We start from the raw sequence: 21,081 nt of genomic DNA, 5'->3' as shown, positions 1-21,081 counted from the left end.
ATTAAAATTGTACAAATGAGACCTCTCACCTACCCTTTCTCCATCCCCAGCTCTTCTCTTCCATGGCATTTGCACAGTGTTGGGTACTATTTACTGTTCAAATTATCAATATGGTGATTCATGCTTAGGAAGGCCAATTAATTGGAAATAAGTAGAAAAATACAGGGTTTCAATAACAGCTATTAAGAGTTTAGATTTTTGGTGTTCAGACATGTCTACAAAGAAAAATTGTAGGCAGCAATTTATTTTTCCAAAGCATTCTTCAGTTTAAAAAATGCTTCTCTCACAAAATTATTTTAATTAACTTACTTCTCCAGTGTATCTGAAGTAGGATTTGACTACAAATATTCAGATATTCATTTTTTAGTCTGTGTGTGTAAGACAGAAAATATTATGGAGCACAAATAAAATGTTAATTATACTTTTAAAATATTACAAAATCTATTCATTAGAATAATAATAATAAAAAAATCTCCAATACAACAGCCAGAGAAGAAGAGGGTCACATTTCATATTTTTAGGTGAGACTTAGCATTAAACCTGCTGCTTTGGCTGTTGCAAACAAGTCTGAACAACACCTTTCAGAATTGGAAACAGAGGGTGCTAGAAGCTGGTTGAACTGGGAACTAGCTTTTTTTGTGGGCTTGCAGTATTTCTTAGGGACTAAAATTTTTTTTATTTTTTTAGGTATAAATTAGCACAGCCCCTCTTTGATTTTATAAGCAAAGCCCCTTGAGCCCAGAGAGGAAAAGCGTCCTTCTTAGGCTACCCACAAGATGGCAGGGCTCAGAGCATCCTGACTTGACCACTGTGCTCCACCCCATGCTGGTGACTGAGCTTTTGAAATAATGAGAGATGTGTCTTTCTCCTTTCCATTTTGCAGAGAATACCAGAAAGATGTTTACCTGTGTTTTGACTATGCTAAGGTCTCCAACTGTGTGGATTGTAACAAATTATGGATAACATTGTGGAGAATAGGAATCCTGGAATGCTTACTTGTGCTCATGAGGCATCTGCACATGGATCAGGAGGCTGTCGTTTGAACAGAACAAGGGGATACGGCATGGTTTAAAGTCAAGAAAGGTGTGTGCCCCTGTTGTATCCTTTCACCATACCTATTCAATCTGTATGCTGAGCAAATAATCCGAGAAGCTGGACTATATGAAGAAGAACGGGGCATCAGGATTGGAGGAAGACTCATTAACAACCCATATAATGCAGACAGCACAACCTTGTGTGCTGAAAGTGAAGAGGACTTGAACATTTACTGATGAAGATCAAAGACCACAGCCTTCAGGATGGATTTCACCTCAATAGGAAAAAAAATAGGAAGAAAACAAAAATCCTCAAAACTGGACCAATAAGCAAAAGTATGAAAAATGGAGAAAAGATTGAGGTTGTCAAGGATTTCATTTTACTTGGATTCACAACCAACACCCATGAAACAGCAGTCAAGAAATCAAAAGACGCATCGCACTGGGCAACTCGGCTTCAAAAGACCTCTTTAAAGTGTGGAAAGGCAAAGACGTAACCTTGAGGACTAAGGTGTGCCTGACCCATGCCATGGTGTTTTGAATCACCTCAAATGCATGCAAAAGCGAGACAATGAATAAGGAAGACCGAAGAAGAACTGGCGCCTTTGAATTGTGGTGTTGGCAAAGAATATTGAATATACCATGGACTGCGAGAAGAACGAAGAAGCGTCTCTTGGAAGAAGTACAACCAGAATGCTCCTTAGAAGAGAGAATAGTGAGACTTCGTCTCTCTTACTTTGGATATATTATCAGGAAGGACCAGGCCCTGGAGGAGGGCATCATGCTTGGTAAAGTAGAGGGTCGGCGGCAAAGAGGAAGACCTTCAACGAGGTGGATTGATAACAGTGGTTCCAACTATGGGCTCAAGCGTAACAACGATTGTGAGGATGGCACAGGACCAGGCAGTGTTTCAATCTGTTGTGCATAGGGTCCTATAAGTCAGAACTGACTCCAGGGCTCCTAACAACAACAACATCCCATACTTACCCAGTACTTGGAGGGGGGGTGGAGGAAACTGTCTACTTTTGTGTGTAATTCTGCCTATCCGTTTTCTTCTATTATAAATTCAACTGAGTTCTGTTCCATGCTTCAGCATAAGCCTAGGGCTCATTTGCTGAAACACTTATCTTAAGGTGTGATAATACTAATACACATACCTGATGGCATTTATTCAGCACCTGTTACACAGTGTTCACTTTAGATACATTACCTAGTCAATACTGCAAGTTTCGTATCTGCAATTTAAACCCGAGGCTAAACCCCGGGCTTAGAGATGTTAAGTAACTTGCCCAGACAAGGCTATGAAGCATTCTCTCTCTGGCTGCAGAGACCATGCTATTTGCAAGGGACCAGACTGCCTCCTACTGTTCAAGAAGGATGCTTAATAGTCCCTTGTAGGTTGTGATGCTACATTGGAGTTTAAGGATACGTAACTGCTTCTGTAAGTTTTCCTTCCTAATAAAATCTGAAAACTGGAAGATCATTGAAAAACCCTTAAATATTCAGATTAGCAGTCAAGGTAACCATAACCTAAATGAAAATGAGTATCAAAAGTCACCACCAAGTTCACTGGCCAAAGCCAATCACACATTTTGTCAGTCCGAATGGACGGGAAAGTGTTCCAGTGAAAAACAAAGGTTCTCTTAAATGGTTTAATTTTCTTTCTTTTTTCAAACAAATGAGAAAAATCTTTTTATTTCCTGGTTGTTATTTTCCATTTTTCTGATGGTTGAGAAATTATATTCTCCCTTAACCATTAACTGAAACTTATTTTCTACACATTAAAAGTACTTCTTCAGTAAAAGTGAAATCGGGAAAAAACAAAAAAGTTTCCCAAAACAGCTTAAGGACATCGAGGTGGTGGTGTTGTTAGAAAACATTATGTCACGTAAGCTTTCTTCTTGGAAGACAAATCGTAGAAGTCCAAAACACATTTCACGTGTTGTAAGAATAGAATTATTAACTCTATTCCCAACTTTGTTTTTACTGTGTACAAAACCTGCTGTGTCCGTGAAGCCAACTTAGAGTCTTTTTTTTTTTTTTTTTAACTTTATTTTCCTAAAGATGACGCAGCAGATGTTAAAAATGTTGGTGACTTGGGTTAACCAAAATTCCATACACAAACTTTTAGGTGAAGTTCTATGGAATAGGCAAAAGAAATTTAAGCTAAATTGTGTTAACACCTTCATGAAAGTGTGAAATCATTTAGTTTCCCTAGGCTTTACAGAAAACACTTTCAAAATGCCACAAACATGTATAATAAGACATAAACTATAAATATTAACTATTTCCTTGCAATATAATTTAAACTTGGTGACTAGGACAAGAAAATGTCACATTCCTTCCTCTTCCCGAGGAAATTGCATACTTCCTTTGCAAATACAAAGACTACGCTGTCTTCATAAGAGTGTATTTGACAGTTTTAAAGTTGTTTTGTTTCAAGGTTAAAGCCTTCTATAAATTTTCATGATTGTCTCAAAGTTGAAAAAAGAAAACAAGAAACACATTAACCTTAGGGCATATAAGTTTTGTTTTTAACCAATATTAAAAACTACATCAATGCAATGTCCATACTTTGTCTCTTCTAAATATTATCTCGATTTGTATCATTTTAAAATTCATCTTAGAATTAATATGCTTTCAATTTTTTGTGTGTTTTCTTTCATGCTTTCTTCAATGTTCTAAACAGAACTTTATGTCCTCTTGTTACCAGGATTTGTGAAGCAAATGGATATGCATTTTACTAAGTGGAAAAATGGAGCTGAAGCATGGGCAGTTAACTACTGATAAGTGTACAGTGTTCGGTTTGCGGACCCTAGAATACCATTAGCCTTGGTTGAGAACTTTAATATGGAATTGAGTAATTCTGGAAACACAGAGTCTCTTTCAAAACATAGGTTAATCAAACTTCTAAAATTTCACTAAAATGAGAAGAAAAAGCTTGACAGTGATAATACCAAACAGTATCATAAGGGCTTTGTGTACATTCTCATCATTCTCTGCTATTGTCTCTTTTACAGATGAGAAAACCGAGGCCCCTAGAATTCAAGGACTTTGCCAAAATTCCCACAGTCTCTAAGAGACAGTCGTATGCTCTTAACTGCTCAGTGGGTTTAAAATTGTGATACAAAAAAAATACCCAAACATGTTGCTATCGAGTCAATTCCAACTCATAGTGACCCTATAGGAAATTAGAACTGCCCCACAGAGTTTCAAAGGAGAAGCTGGTGGATTCCTACTGTCAACCATTTGGTTAGCAGCCAAGCTCCCATGTCTTGTTGATAGAAAAGAACAAGGTGGAAAAGATGGACAAGATAGAAAAGGTCATGCATAGACTTATTCTGTCTTATGATTTCAGAATACAGTCCAAGGCACTTGGACTTAAAAACAAACAAACAAAAACAAAAAATCCTGGGAAGACAAGCTAATGGGTCACAGGCTTTCAAAGGGCCAAGCCAGACCAAGAGCCCTGCCAGGGACAGGAAAGTCCCTAGCTCAGCTCTCTGGCTTCTGGTGGACTGCTCCAGTGAGTGGCTTTGTTAGCTGCCACAAGGCTTTCCTGGTCTCTGTAGAGGTTCCAGATTGAAGAGCTGGTCAGCGCTGTTGGGGAGCACAGGATATCAGACCCATCTGTGGGATAACGCTAGGTGCTTACTCCAGCTCACCAGTATGTTCCAGGTATTAATGTACACAACCATAGATACGCGTAGGTAGAGTTGTAGTTTTTTTTCCTTTACTTTTTCCCCTCATTATTAACAGTACAGTAGACGTGCAGTACCAGAACTGACAAGTCTACTTAAATAAATCCCAATTTTACTTAACAGTTGAAAGTGCTTGCTTCTGGATTCTGGCCCAATAAGTTCCCTCTGTAAGAATAACTTTGATAACCAAAGAAATAAAACATATTAATTTCATCATGACAAGAATAACCTAGAGTACATTTTAATCATAACCAATGTTAAACAACATTATCTCTACTCTGTATGTATTTATGAGAAAGATATAACTGTATCTCATACATATCAAAAAGTAATATATCCAAAATACCTATAATGGAAAACTACATGAAGAGTTTCCATTTCAGTCAGCTTTAAAAATTAAACTACTTTGATCATCTGTACCATAATTTTCCTATATTTCAGAAGTATATATTGTATTTTAATAAGCATATAAAATTGTTACTAACATTACTGATTAGAATAATTTTGTGATTTTAACTGCTCTTCAAATTATCAAAAATACTATACTCTCTAGAACTCACCTTTTGCCCATTCATCCCTGGAATGCCAGGCTCTCCAATAGAACCCTAAGGAGACACATGACAACACTAAGTGAACATCATAATCACAAAATATTTCAATTCTAAGTTTATATTGCATTAGTTATGCCGATCATAATTTTACCTTGTTAAAACATCCCACTCTACTATATTATCTTACACCTATAAAAACGTTACTATGTATGTTAGTGGTGCCCTGGTGCACAGTGGTTAAGAGCTATGGCTGCTAACCAAAAGGTCAGTAGGTCGAATCCACCAGCCACTCCCTGGAAACCCTATGGGACAGTTCTACTCTGTCCTATAGGTTTGCTATGAGTCAGAAACGGCTTGATGGCAATGAGCTGTTTATGTATGTTAATGGAGGGATATTTCCCCAGCTTATACAGACTTTTATCTAAAAATATACTGCAGGTTATGTTTGGGAGACTGTGTTTCTCAGCTCTTATACTATGTTCAAATATATAATAATATAGACATGTTAAGCTTCCCCAGAAAAACTAGAGTTAAAATTTAACCTTGTTTCTAAATGTAGACTTAATATGATTTTTTTTTTTTTAAATCACATCATAAATTGAGATCATATCTATCAGAAGGCCACACGGCTCTAAATTTTGGTGCTTTTAACAAATAGATTTAGTTCCATCTGGAAAAAGCCTAGCAGTGACAGTAATATTGAATTTTTTTGAGCTGAGTTTAAATATTCTAAAATGAAAAGTAATTGAAATAATAATACCTCGTTCCACTTAATCAAGTGAAAGGCCAATGTTGTAAACCTAACTTTGTTGTATTTGAAGCATTTCCCCCTGTGCTTTCAGGAGGTATATTTAAGCCATTGGAGTGTGAATATGTCTTCCGAAGTTGACTAGAAAATGTGCCACAAATGTTAAATACTGATCAGGAACAATACAACTCTGTCCAAAAAAATCTGTTTTGTGTATGTGTGCACATACTGAAGTGAGTATGAATGGTTGCATACAGATAGGGTGAGATGAGAATAGAAAGCTAATTACTACTTGAGAAAATCTACGACATTTAACTAGGCACAGAAACATGAGCAAATGCTTTCAAACAGTGATGTCATTTCCCTCCGTTAGACCTCCTTTCCAGGGTCTGGAGAAACCATTTTTAAATACAATGTGTTCATTCTTTTTCTAAAATTAGAAAACAGGCTTTTCTTAATAGACGTATGCTATTAAATGTCTAGTAATAATTGAAAACAATTATTAAAATAGTATTTACATGCAAAACAAATTGAGATGGCAACTTCCTTACTGTGTTCAATGATTATATTGAGTGGGTCATTAAAGGACTTCCTGAGGCCTGAAGCAGTAATTTTATCCTGGTTGCATGTGGATTAGGGTAGCTTTACAATTTCACACTATGCCTAATAGAGACATTATTGCGAAGGACTAAGTGTTCCTACACACAAGGTGTCTCACAACTCATTGGCTTTTACTTGGTTTGTAGGATTATGTTTCAACAGATGTCACATGCCCAATGCTTGGGGGATAAGAAGTCTCTATCTTTGATGGATTCCAACGATAAATAATAATCACTTTTCCACCTGTTAAAATACAATTGTTTTCTTTAGATTTCTGTAGGTTAAATATCCTTTTTCCCCTCTGTGGGAGGCATAATGGGGAGTGGGGACTTAGTGATATTTTGTTGGCAAACAGCCATCTACCTGCTATTGGTATATTTCATACTGTAGTATTGGTGTAATTTTAGGAGTCTTAGAGAAGACTCTCCATCAGAATGTAATGGCTGAGTCTGATGACTGTGAATAACATTGACATGACAAGCAGGAAGCCACTTTTCAGGCTACCTCAGCAAAGGAAGACACTATAGAGCCACTTGAATACGGCCAACCAAGCAGTACTTACATTCCTTATTCTGGTCAGTTCTATGGTCATTTCACAATCATATATTTGAGCAAGGCCATGCATTCAATTTGCAATCTCATATGACCCTTCACATTTTAAGTTTGGTTTCAATGTTCTACCGGTATTTGAATTAAAATTCAGTAACCTACAAGTACAGCACAGATTGAAAAGTCTACTCTGTAGGTATTGATTTTTTTTAATATATATAATGGAGTTGATTAGAAATCTAATGGGTCACATTGTACAACTGCATTTTTGAGAAAGCAGAATGTACAAACCAGACCAACTGATTCAGCATGACTTACAGTAGCTAATTCCATTCACTTCTTATGCTAGCCATGAAGCAATGGAAGTATAATTACTTTCACGGTATTTTTGTTTATACTCTACCTTTTGTCCTGGAGGGCCCAGAGGACCCTATAGAAGAAAAAAAAAAAAATCAATTAACATACTACTGTCACCAGTTAAGCTTAAATGACCAATTAAAATGATCTTATTTTATATGCTACTCTTTGTTGAACTGCAATCTGCTGATGTTTTGTACATCAGGGAAAACAAAAATTTCAGTTAGAAACACACAATGGGTCTTTTTTTCTCTCTTGCTTTCTTTTGACAGCCATTAAGCATATGTGGTAGGATTGTGATTTTTTTTTTTTCCTTTAAAACAAATCGTTGTCATTCCAAGTGCATCTGTTTCTTCAAATACCAAACCTATCACATCGATCTCATTTAAAAGCTGGAGTTGTTGCTAGAATCAGCTAAAAGGCGGTGCAGTTCCCTAGCAAACCAACACGTTATATTTCTTCTGCATCTTCGGAAGTTCAGTAAGCAGATTTGCAAAGGAAATAATTGAACAACATTACAAAGAGGTGTGTTTTGTTCTTTTTCTTCCTCCTACAAAATGTGTCCACTGATCTACACAAAAACTTGTTTACAAACTAGGAGATGCCAACATCAACTCAGGCACCTAGTGTGGACCGGAAAAGAGAACAGAAGATGCTGCCAGCTGTTGCTTAGATGTTGATGCTGAGGGGAAAAAAGAAACACAATATTTAGGGAGATGAATGAGGATATTTACACATACAATGGAAATGTGGCAGTTCTGATATTTGGCAACTTTTCAACCAAAAGTCAGTGTCAGGATTCTGTCAGCTTTATTTAGAGAGGGACACAACTTTGGGACTGTCTTCCATGAGTATTTGCAGAAAAGAATATTCTGAATATTCATGTCCATTTTTAAATGAAAATATTAAGCACTTTCCCCAATTTTTTTCAAAAATATATTCAATTATAATATATTTTATTGGAGTTGTAGACACTCCACCATTTCATGTAGAAAGCTCTTTACTTCATTACACTTAAACAATGGCTACCTTATTTTCAATGTGTGACATTTCAGTTAATCAGCATCTTGCATACATATTCAGTAACATTAAATAAAACACTAGGGTGGTCAGTGGGAAAATTGGTCATGCATAATTTTTCATAAAAAATGCACCATGTTTAGGAACATTCAGGGAATCTGCTCCCCACAAGTTATTTTGTAACCCTCACAGGAAGACCAACAGTTTCCTGAGACAATCAGCTTTAGGTTATTAAAAGTACGCTATGCAATTCTACCTATTTGATTTATTCAATCAACCAAATTTTTAATGAGCTTGTTATCTGGCATATCTGTGTGGTCAGACATTCACCCTACCCATCTCACTCCTTCCTAAATTCTTTCTGTTTTAGATTTTGCCAAGAAACTAGAGACTATCAGGTGTAAAATTCCCTCAACATCTTGTCCCTCACCAATCCATGTGAACCTCCTTCCTACTGAGGAAGGAAGAAGAGTCTCTTATACAGGATGAATTCATCTGGCGGACTCTGGAATTCATCCTTGCCTTCCCCCTTAGGGATCTTTCTCCATCAATTATCCCCTGCATCCTTATCAGAACCTCCCCCTCTCCACTGGTTCCTTCCCCTCAGCACGTAAACATGTTTAATCATCTCCTCACTTGGGTATATTGTTTGGGAAATGAATGTTTATGCTAAGTAAGGGCAGAATTTAGAGTCTGTGGTGATAGCAGATCTGAGAGTGGAGAACAGGCTTGGTTTTTATCATTATCTCTGATTCCATTTTCCCAAGTATCTCTAGAGTCTTTATTTCTTAAAATATTTATGTTAGAAAGGAAATCATATAACAAAAAAACACATTAATTCAATGTTTAGACTGAGACTGTAATGTTCAACTCACAAAGGTTTGTTTCTCATCGTAAACCTAACTTTACCACATACAGAAATACTGTTTACTAAAATTCGATCTTTTGTTATGTGTATAACCACGGAATGGAATATTTTATATGAAAATAAGAGCAAATTTTAAATCAAGTGTTTTGACTTGAGACTAACACACCTAGTATTTTCTATTTTGTTCTGTGTTGAATGAACACCTAAAATCTGAGACTTAGTACTCACAATTCTTAAATGCATAAAATTATATTAGTTGTATATTTTGGCACAAAATTTATGAAAGTCAGAGGATGGTCATAAAGAAATATAATATTTTTCTTCCCTGTTAGGAAATTACTACTATTTTTGTTAAACTCCCAAAATAAAAACCCCTAGTTTTGAATGGTGAACACATGTCATAGATTATCCATAACCGTATTACCAAGCATATATTCTCAGCTACCAAAAACGTGCATATACTTCTTTGATCTCCCTGGCAGGAAAAACGGTAGCATATCAAAGACAATGCTGTCTATTACTAAGAGGGAAGTCGGGGTAAAGAAGAACTGAATACAAGACTCAGGCATATATATAAGTACACACACACAAACACACACTATACACCTATTTTACTGATCAAGATTTTACTTCTACGAATGTGTTTTGAGCATCTTTAGATTAAAATCCCATCATATATCTGTAACATTGTGGTCATTAAACGTAAGCTTACCAACTAAACCTTCACTGCTTGAAAACTGATTCTGAACTTAGGGTATTTTGCCATCAGTTGGTTAAAATGTCTACATTTCAATCATCTTGTGGCTTCTAGTACAAATACAGACTTTTAAAATAATGGGAAAATGTCAAAGAACCATTTAGTCCTTTAATCTATTTTTTCTTAAACGTATTTATATTTTCAGCCTGCATAACAACATAAAGAATGTTCTAAGTTCACTGTTTACTAGTCAAATCAGTGCTTCACACTTATTATTCCTAAAATTAAAGTCAATTATCCTAGCGGCCCCAGATTTCTAAAACGATTCCATGTTCATATTATATCCTCGTGATTTAACAAGTTTAGATCAAATGGCTTTCCAAAATCAGAGTCATGATCTTTTTAGCCCATTTTTATTAACCACTGAAGTGCCCCTTTCTTAGACATTTCCTTGGCAGGCACATTGATATTAGCACATACTTTATGCGACTGATACACGTTCTGGATGATCTAAAATGTATGAACTTTTTCATTGAAGAATTTTGTATAATGAACATCAAATGAGCCACTGAAAAAATCTAAGTATGAAGTAACCACTAATCTGCAGACAATACTTTACACCAATATTTTCGTGATTGTTTAGAAAGACTATGGAGAGCTATGTAAAGTTAACATAAAAACTTGTAAGCAAGTAAGAAATTACGTAGTGCGTAGTGATTTTCTTTTCTGTTTTTCCCACCTTTGCTGGATTCCATTTCTAATGATTATGTACAATGTTCAGCATACGGTGAGCAAGAAAGTTAAAGAAACATGACAGCCCCCATGTTGATGATTGCCTTTACCAAAGGCAGGTTACTCAAGCCTAAGAATGATTCCTTACTTCTCCCTCAAGATGATTCCTTACTTCTCCCTCAAGAATCTCTCTTCAGTCCGGCCCTCTTCTCCAACTGCATTGCTACGTCCTTGTTCAAATCCTCGTCTCACCTCACCTGCCTAATGTGACATCCACCTAATGGCCACTCTGCTGCCTGAACAAGCATCCTAAAAGGCTAATGGGTTCATTCCTTTCCTCTGGGTTTCCACAGTCCAAGCCTCAGTAATAACTGTGGTTTGTCACACCCGCCCTGCTTCCATATCTATATACTGCTGCACCGCTGGTTCTGCCTCTAATAGGCTTTCTTCTCTCTGGTCTTCTCTCCCCTACCCATTGAATAATTCAGAACTCAGTGACTTCCCACCCCCAACACTCCCTTGGCATTAGGGCCCCTTCTTCTGTTCTCCAAAGTATCACTATGACGGCACATTTTCATGGAACTTACCACACAGTACTGTGATTGTCAGGTTACTGCTTTCTTCACTCTAAGTGTCTTTTATCTTGGCCTGCACATGTAAATTACTCAGTAAATCCTTTCGAGTTTTTCCATTTATTCATTCACTTAACAGTTTTTGAGTGCTCACTGAGGACCAGGCAATATTCGAGGTGCTTGGGATACAGCAGTGACCAAAGTAAACAAAAATGCATGTCCCCCTAGACTTTATATTCTAGTGAAAGCAGACAGACAGTAAACAAGTAGACAAGTGAAATGTGAAGTTGGGTCAGGTGGCAAGTGCTAAAGCAAAAAGGGAGGAGAGGTAGATGTGGTAGTATTTTAAATTGGGGGAAGGTCAGTGAAGGCCTCACTGATACAGTGACCCTTAACCAAAGCTCTGAAGGACATCAGGTAGAGAGCCATGCATATGGGAAGGGGAAGAATGTTCCAGGTGAGGGAACAGAAAATGCTAAGGCCAGAAGTGGCACGTGTTAAGTCTGTTCAAAGAACAGTGAGGAGTCTATAAGAGAGGAGCAGGAGATGGGGGTAGGGATGAGGAAGGGAGAGCATGTTTGAAGGCCTTGTAGATGGCTGTAAGCACAATGGTGTTGACTTTGAGTATGATGAAAATAGTAAGAATGAATAAAAAAATACATAATGCATGTTGTTTTTTTCTTACACCTTAGACAATAGTGTCTCAAAATAAGAAAGGTAAGATTTTTCTTTCTTTTTGGTCATTCTAACTGTACTGGTTTATTCTAATACCCTCCAAATTACCTCTACGTGCAAAACTGAGTGGAGGAATTTAGTTCATGGCTTCTATATTAAAACAGCAAGGCAAAAATCATCTTAAACCCATTGCTGTTGAGTCAATTCCTACTCACAGTAAACCTACAGGACAGAGTAGAACTGCCCTATAGAGTTCCCAAGGAGCACCTGGTGGATTTGAACTGCTGACCTTTTGGTTAGCAGACGTAGCTCTTAACCACCAAGCCACCAGGGTTTCCAAAATCATCTTAGTCACGCGGTATTGTTGTGCATGTGGATGTAGATCCAAGGCCTCCAACACACTTCAGAAAGTCATCATGCAAACAGTAGGGTGAATTATCAATCCAAGTTAATCTTCAAAACAGACAGTTAAGAAATGGATGATGCTTAACCATTAAGCATTGGCTGCACTTTCCAGTGTGTTTAAGGGAAAGGAAAAAAAGAAAAAAAGCCTTTTGCTTGATGGATCATAGAATGGAAAAAAAAAAAAATTAAGTAATTTTTTCTGACACTACCAAAGTTAGCACAAATGTGATTGAGGTATTAATTACCTAAACAGGATGCAGAGTTTCTAAATGATGTGCTTTAGGATGCCTCTTGGGAGATGTTTTAAGGCAAGCTCTGGTTGCCTGCTATTAGGAAATGATGTTCTGTGTGAGTACGGGGCGGACAGAGTTCCTGTTCTGTCCCTGATGGCTAACAGTAAAATCTGAGGCTCTGAAAGCTGCTGGTCATTGCTGGATACAAGAATATACAACCAGCTTCTGTAATAAAAAATACAGGGAACAAAAAAGAAGTGGTCCACCTGTGAATGGGAGGATAAAAGCTCCAAACTTTTAAGCCATTTAAAATTATTTCCTTTTTGAATTAAGAATTTTTCCATGATTTAATAAAAGTTAGGCAAAATGAAGAAAATACTTTTAAAAAGTCTGGTTCCATAGGGAAGAATGATAACGCATATAATCTAACTTATGGAGCCATAAAACGTTAGTATCAAACTTTCTCAAGGGTTTGATGCAACAGACTTTGATTACAATTTCTTGAAAGATATTATCCCCGACAAAAGCATCATAACATTAGAAAATATAAAAACCTGGTTTATAAAGAGTAAGAGGAAATTCGAAACAAATAATGGAAATTTGTCTTACTTAAGAAGGTATCATTTAATGTGCACTTACATAAAATTCCATGTTCTACTTGGATGTTCGATGTGGGAAGGTTAAGAAACATAAACTCTAGCTGCTATTATATGTATGTCTGGAGTATAATTTAAATGTTTTACAAGATTCAGATTTCATAGCTTAAGTGTGTGGAAATGTCAAACTAGAAACTATTGGGAAAGGTTTAGCATATAAGTGAGAGTGCTAAAGCATTTTCAATCTAAAAGCCAATGTTTTAGTTGACCTGGGTATGAAGAATCACAGCATAAACAAGTGAAAAAGGGCACAGTGCCGAGATGGGAGAGCTTCAGCTCTTGTTTCAAGTCTTTCATGGACTCTGTCTTCAGTCACACTTAATCATTTATATTTTCCCTAACAGTCCATGCCTCTCTCCTATTAGTCCTCATGTGAAGTTCTTGATCATTCTTTAGGCTCAGCAGTCATAACTCACTTCCTTTGTGAGCCTTCTCCAACGCACCCAGACAGAGCTTGTTTTCAACCTCTGTGTTTCTCTAGCACAGTTAAAGTGGCTATATTTTAATATGTTTACATATTTTTTTAAATCCACTTGACTAGGCAGTGATTTCCTCAAGAGCAAGGCTAGCACATAACTCAATGCCTACTAAATAAATAGACTAAATTGAAAAAATGAATGAAAATAAAAAGGATCAACTTCCATTTACTGTATTTCATACATTATTTTACCACTCAAACTATCATACTGCTATCACTGGAAAGTACTCTCAGTTTTGAGGCAGTTGTTTCCCTTTAAATATCTGGGATTTTTAAAATATTATCACTCCATAATTCTCTTATTTAAAAAAGTGTCTCTAAAACAAGTCTCATTTAGAGTCTGTCAATAAGATGGAGTGTCATTATATTTATTCATGAACATTCAATGAAAAAAGTTTTAAATGAAATAATTATTTTTATTTTTTAAAGAGTAAACTCTTCCTGACATCTCTATCTCATGCTCTGACTTTTTGGGGGGAAAATATTAAGCCCGGATGATTCATTTATTGGTTTCTGGAAATCATGGGGTTGTGACCTCTTTTAGGGAGGTCTCTTAAAGCTCAGGAAATTAAAGAAGTTATACATTTTTCTCACCACTTGACAAAACCAGAACCCAAGACTGCATGTTGAATGTTAAATACTACCAGCAGATTAAAGACAGATCTAGATATTTGAGAATCTATGTTCTGATCAGGTCCCAAAACAGAGGCTCAGTATCATCTCCCACCAGATACCCAGGACAGAAATAAGCTCACTTTATCACTTCTAAATATTTAATAAATGGTTTCTTGTTGCTGAACCCAAAGTGGAAATGACCCAGAAAGAAAGAAAAATTAACAGGCTTCCTCTGCCCTCTGTGATTAACCATACTTCCCTCGTGTACCATAAAGGAAACAAATTTATGGTTCACAAAGGCCTATCATCCTACATTACACTCAGGAAAAATATTTCTATTGAGTAAAGTGTAAGTGCTTTTGCTATTTTATACCAACAATGCTAAAAACACTGGCTGCTAAAATTTAAATATCCCGGGATTAACAAAATAAGGCCTTACTTACATTTAAGGCTATAATATATACTCATATACTACTGAGATCTATTTTCTATCTAGACGAGTGCTGTCCAATAGAACTTTCTGAAATGATGAAAATGTTCTGTTGCTCAATCCAATATGGTGGCCACTTACCATATGTAGCTAGTGTGCACTTGAAATGTGGCTAGAGCAACTGAGGAACTGAATTTTTATTTCATTTTAATTAATTTAAATTTCAATAGCCATGGGGAGCTTCTGGCTAATGTACTGGGCAATGGATATCTAGATTATAGACCATGTAAGTCTACAATCATGTGAACTGGATTCTAGTCTAGTTCTGCCACTAACCTCGGACAAGTTACTTATTCACTCTGATGCTGTTTCTTCATCTGTTAAGTAGGAAACTAGATGATTTCGAGAATTTCTTCTACATCTTTTACGTCCTACTTAAAAAATTGCCACATAGTGTGACTGTGAATTGATGCAATTACATTTCCACTGTCCTTATGAAAATCAGTCTTTAATTATGCTATGCATATTCATAAGCATGCATAGAATCTAAATAATCAATACTACATGAATGATATAAGAAGATATAGGAAAAAAAGCAGCTTTGTAGTAATTCTATCGGATTTATCCTGCCTTTTTTAATCCTACCCTGGAGTTCTGGTGGCACAGTGGTTAAGAGCTATAGCTGTTACTCAAAAGGTCAGCAGTTCAAATCCACCAGCCACTCCTTGGAAACTCTATGGGGTGGTTCTACTCTGTCCTATAGGATCACTATGAGTCAGAATCAACTTGACAGCAATGGATTTGCTTTAGTTTTTCTGAATCCTACCCTGGGAAGCAACGTCATCAGTTGGGAGATAAATATAAAGGTGATTCCTTTGTATTAATACATGATTTATTGATTGATTCATGTCATTCAGTTTACTGAACAGCCTACGTACCAAGCACAATTATGACATGATGTGATAAATGCTGTGGAGGAAGGGAAAAGACAGCTTCTGGCATAGCTTAGGGAAGTGTGTATCTGTATCTCTCTGTGTGTGTGTGTGTGTGTGTGTGTCTGTGAAGTGTTCTCCAAGGAGGTGATTGAAGTAGGTTATTTTTTAAAAACTCCACACAACACATGGAACCTGTACTCCTCTTGACCTGGGAAAGAAGGCCCTTTCCTTGGGTCCAGGCTTTAGAGAGCTCTTCTCTGTCACACTTCTCCTCATGGGATTAGGAGTCCATGAGATCAAAGGAACATGCCCACTTTTAGCCCACCCCCCACCACCTTGGACTGTGCCTTGGGTGTTAAAAAACCAAAAAAACAAACCCAGCACCGTCAAATTGATTCCAACACACAGCTACCCTATAGGTCAGAGTAGAATAGCCTCAGAGGATTTCCAAGGAACAGCTGGTGGATTCAAACTGCTGACCTTTTGGTTAGCAGCCAAGCTCTTAACCATTTCTCTACCCCAATGACCTGAGCATGCTTCAAGGACTTCGTGTTGCCTCTCACAGCTCTTGTTCTTCCAAAGGCAGACCACACCACTGGTGTGTGCAGCAATTAACTGGAAGAAGGGGCAAAGAAATGGATATTTTAGAAGGATAGAGGGTGGTATGGGTAGAATTTGGTCCCGTGGGCATTCAAGAACATATACATGTGAGAGCCTGACTCTTCCAAAGCTGAAAGATAGAGGCAGGTATAGGAGGGAAGGGGAGCAGGCCAGGGGCCAGGGGCTGAGAATGATCACAGATCTCTTCAGGCTGCCACGCTCTGGTTTGGACCTCCAAAGAGTGCAAGAATACTAGATTTGAAATGTTCCAAGTCATCGTGAGGATATATTCATCAAGACTAGAGGATAGAGCATATTTTATGTAACAGTTTATTAGCTTGATTCATAACTTTTAAATATTTAGACATATTGTGTCTTTCATCAGTACTCTTGTCCTAGACCCTGCAAATGTAAAGCACAGACCTTACATGGGCCAACCATTATTCTGAAAAGTTTCTTCTTAGTCTAATAAGACTTGAGAATGTGGTGAAAGAGATTAATTATAATTTTGTTAATATCCTCATACAAGAGTGATATTATTGCAGTGTTACGGCTATAGTAGGTTGGATTTAGAGAAGTTGACTATACAGTTTTGAGGTAGAATTAAGTAGAATTAAGAATTAACCTTCCATTAATTCTTAATATAGAACTATGGTTCACTGTTTTTCATTCTTTATAGCCTATGTAGGTGTATACACAACATGATAAATGGGTATACAACATGTTTCTGGGCATTTCGGATGAAAACATGGTAGAATGACAGGATGTTATTCAGTTTCACCACTTTTTATAGACGAGGGCTCAGGGGCCTAAATATCTTCAATAATTTGTCCAATTTGATAGAGTTTATTAGACCTTGAACTAGAACCAGTGTAAAGACAGTTAAAATAGAGCTGATTCACAGGTCTTTTGGAAAACAAAAAAAGAAATAATGAAAGGAGAATACAAACAGAATCATCTACATAGTCTCTTAGACTACTTTTTATTTACATAAATTGATCGTGCTTCTAAATCACTATAAAAAAATGCTCCCCCAAAAGTCTGCTTTGTGTTTCTAGGAGACAGACCCAGGTTCTATGACAGTCAAATGTTCCTCTCCATTACTACACTAAAGTGGCCTTTAGACACCTCTGTAAAAGTCCGTGCACCCAGGAATGGAAAAGGAGAGAGTTCCCTTGCGCTGGGCCACCCGAAGGGCCAGTCAGTTGGGAACAGAAAGAGAAGGAATTATTCGCCTACTTGCTCTCAGTCTGTTGGAAAACAAAGGATTGCAGGCTCTGGACAAAAACGCCAAGGAGGTGGGAAGGGCTGGTTCTATTTACATGTACTTCATGGACAATCAGATTTGGTGAGGACAATAAAGCCTTTGGACAGTTGCTAAGGCATCGCAGCAGGCAGTGCACATAACAAGTCCACGCAGTTGAACCAAACAAGATTTCATTGTTAAATCTAGTCTAATAAATAAATACGCTGAGATGATTCTGGTCATTTTTGTTATTTGTGATCTGAAGGATTACGCTTTTGCTCTCTCTGCCAGACCGGATCTGGAAGAGAAGTCTGCAGTTGTCTTTATGTATGCTGGTCAAGAAAGCCGACGGAGCCAAGTACAACTAAGTGATGCGTTTTATAAAATCTGTGAGACAGCAATGTATTGTAGAGGACTAAATTTAAAGCAAATCTTCACATATCAGTTCTTTATATTTTATTTTAAATGAAGCAGAAGCCGTTATTTATGCTTACATTATTAATTAACATAAAAAGCATTATATTCTCTTGGCCCAGAATGTATTAAGTGGGTCTGCAGGCAAAATTAAAATAAACTAAAATTACACAAGTCCAAAATTCACTTTAAGGGACAACAATAGCAAAATTTTTCTGAGGTATGAACCCTCAGATACCCCCAGTGCCTAATGAGTAACATTTTAAGTACTCCTGTAATTCCGAAAGAGATTAATGGGTACATTGTAGAGTTTGTACATATAGGGTGGGGCAGAGGGAAGAAGAAAAAGTTTTAGAGTATGAAAAATGATTTGGTTTAGGAGATCTAGACACTTTAGACCAAAAAATAATATCCAAAAAACTGGGACTAGTTGGTATATTAAAAAAAAAAAATCTACCTTTTTAAAAATTTTTTCGAGAACTTCTACTACAAAGTAAGAAAGAGTTAAGGATATCAAAAGGAAAGATATTTTCAAAAAATACGACTTAGTAACTATTTAAACTTCCAAAGAACTAAAAAATAAAGCTCACTTAAGCTAGGGTTCATAACTTTAGCACTTCCAAGCGTAGTCAGTCTTTGGCTTAATCCTTTGGTCTAGTTTCATAAGAAAGAGCAGTTCTCTCCTTATTAAGATGGAGACCAATTTATTTAAGCTCAAGATCTGTCTTTTAAAATCCCATCCTGAACTTCTCAGAAGACCCGAAGGTCGTGTTTACAGAATAGACGCACAGCAGGATTAAATAAATGTGGAACCGCCTGAGCTGCAGGTCTTCTTTTTTATTCTGTCATAGATGCTGTTAATCCTCAGATGATTATTTTTGCAATATAAAATATATATCCTGGATTACGAAACTAATTCCCCACCTGACACGCTCATGAACAGTTTTGTAAGAGCTAATTTTAGATCGTTCCTGGCTTCTTCATGTCATCATCAGAGGCATTTCAAATTTTTTAAAACTCCCTAGTGCCTCTCAAAACTCTCCGGTAAGCAAAAATTCCTCCATGACATAAACAAATGTAGCAGATTTTACATACTGTGGAAAAGATCAAAGTGGTGGCATTTATTACCATTTCTTTGTTTTAACTGGTCTGTGAGGAGAGTGCTATGAAAACCTGATAGTGTAATATGGTATGATTCATAAGAAGGGGGAAAAAAAAGCTTGCAAAGCCCCAAATAAGACAAAAGAAATAAGTTGCACTATCAGTTACAGTATTTGATACAATATAACTTAATTGATATCTATTATCAGACTTACTCGGCCCTTACGTCCCACAGAGTAGTCTCTGTGTGCCAAGTGTGTCACCGGACATTTGTTTTAACGGTAATGCGTCTCATTTATGCAACTCTTCGTAGTTCATAAACATTTTCATATTATTATTGTTTTAGTGCTTCTCATCATTACCCAGGGAGGGAGGCAGAATAGAATTATTACCTACATTTTATAGATCAGCGAAAAGGATCACAGATAACACTTATACACCCTTAAGTAGTTCTGAAAGTGGAACTACTGGGACAATGTACCTCTCTCCCTGCCAGACTTGGAGTTAAAGCAAACACACACACAGAGTTCACATTTGCAAGAAAATTTCTAAAGCAATTTCTCTCCTCTTAAAAATTGTCTACAATTACAGTTCCAAGTATCCTTTTCTCTCTTTTAGATGGGCTAAACGATAAAGGTGCTACTCAAGTTAAACATAAATGCGATTTTAAAAAAAATGATTGTTGCTTTAAATCATAGAAATATGTCACCTTAAGCAACTATAAGATATAAAAATTCAGTTTGTTGGGAAGAGGAATTAGAGAGCTCTATTGCTTTACAAAAAGACTGAATAGGATTGCTTTAAATAGCCAAATTCCCCAGTACCTTTAAGATACATTGATTTATGAAAATTTGATTCATACAGAACTTTCCAGGAATACATCTGGTATCTAAATCTACGTTCACCTGTAATTTACTCTAGAGAGAACAACTGAGTGATAATAATAATAACATACTCCTATAGTTCTTCATTATATGTTTTAAAGTACTTTCCCCTAATTTATTGCACTTGTCTTTGGCAACTTTATAAGGCAGGCAGAGAGGGTATCATTATCATTTCCTTACAGAAGAGACATTAAGAGGTTAAGTGACTTGCCCAAGGTCAGAGAGAGGGTTCATTCACTTATCGCTAAGTGATGTCGTTTTAACTGGGAAGTCAAGGAAGTAAGGTTCTTCCTCCTTTTTTTTTTTTTTTTTTAACCAGCTGTGAAGGCTATTAAAACAGAAATGGATGATCTCACAAATATAATGTAGAATGAAAGTTGCCAGACATAAACATGTACATACAGTATGATTTTATTAATATAAATTAAAAAGAGGTAAAACTAATCTACGGTGATAGTCAGAATGACGGTTAATTGGGGAAGGGTGGATGGTGACTCCGGGCTAAGGGGAGCTTCTGGGTTATGATAACATTCTATTTCTTGATCTGGCTTGTGGTTACACAGTTACATTCACTTTGTGAAAAGTCACTGAGTTGTACACTTATGGTTTGTCTACTTTTCTAAATATTATTGAAGTTTTCTTTTGAAAAAGGATTGTACATCTTTAAAAATAGTTCAATTTGCTTTAGAAGATCATTATAATACACTTATCCTTAAAACATTTTGTCATTTCAATTAAGTTTCTTAGCTGCATCATTGAAACAAGAACATCAACTAAATCTGAAGAGTTTAAAGCAAGAAGATAAAGTTTTTGGAAAAATATCCAGGATCATCTTTATTAAGAGAGCACAATAATAACAATTTTTTTTAGGCCTAGGTCAAACATTTATATTTAAAGGTATGCAGCTACGAATTGTAGGAAGATAGGATTATTTTGTGATTCACATAGTATACCCTAGAGAGTATATATGGAGTCCTGGG

At 36.6% G+C, this 21,081-nt stretch overlaps 1 protein-coding gene across 1 annotated transcript in view; it reads right to left on the bottom strand.

Moving 5' to 3' along the window:
* COL25A1 (collagen type XXV alpha 1 chain) overlaps window positions 1–21,081 on the bottom strand; it is a 535,067-nt gene that overhangs the window by 111,943 nt on the left and 402,043 nt on the right. Inside the window, exons 11-12 of the mRNA XM_049885528.1 lie at window positions 7,587–7,613; window positions 5,296–5,340 (exon numbers count right to left, since the gene is read on the bottom strand). Coding sequence (XP_049741485.1) covers window positions 5,296–5,340; window positions 7,587–7,613 — 72 coding nt within the window. The remainder of the gene's footprint in view (window positions 1–5,295; window positions 5,341–7,586; window positions 7,614–21,081) is intronic.

Source organism: Elephas maximus, chromosome 5, assembly GCF_024166365.1.
Source record: "Elephas maximus indicus isolate mEleMax1 chromosome 5, mEleMax1 primary haplotype, whole genome shotgun sequence".
Taxonomy (NCBI): Eukaryota; Metazoa; Chordata; class Mammalia; order Proboscidea; family Elephantidae; genus Elephas; species Elephas maximus.
This window is presented reverse-complemented; position numbering and strand designations above follow the sequence as displayed.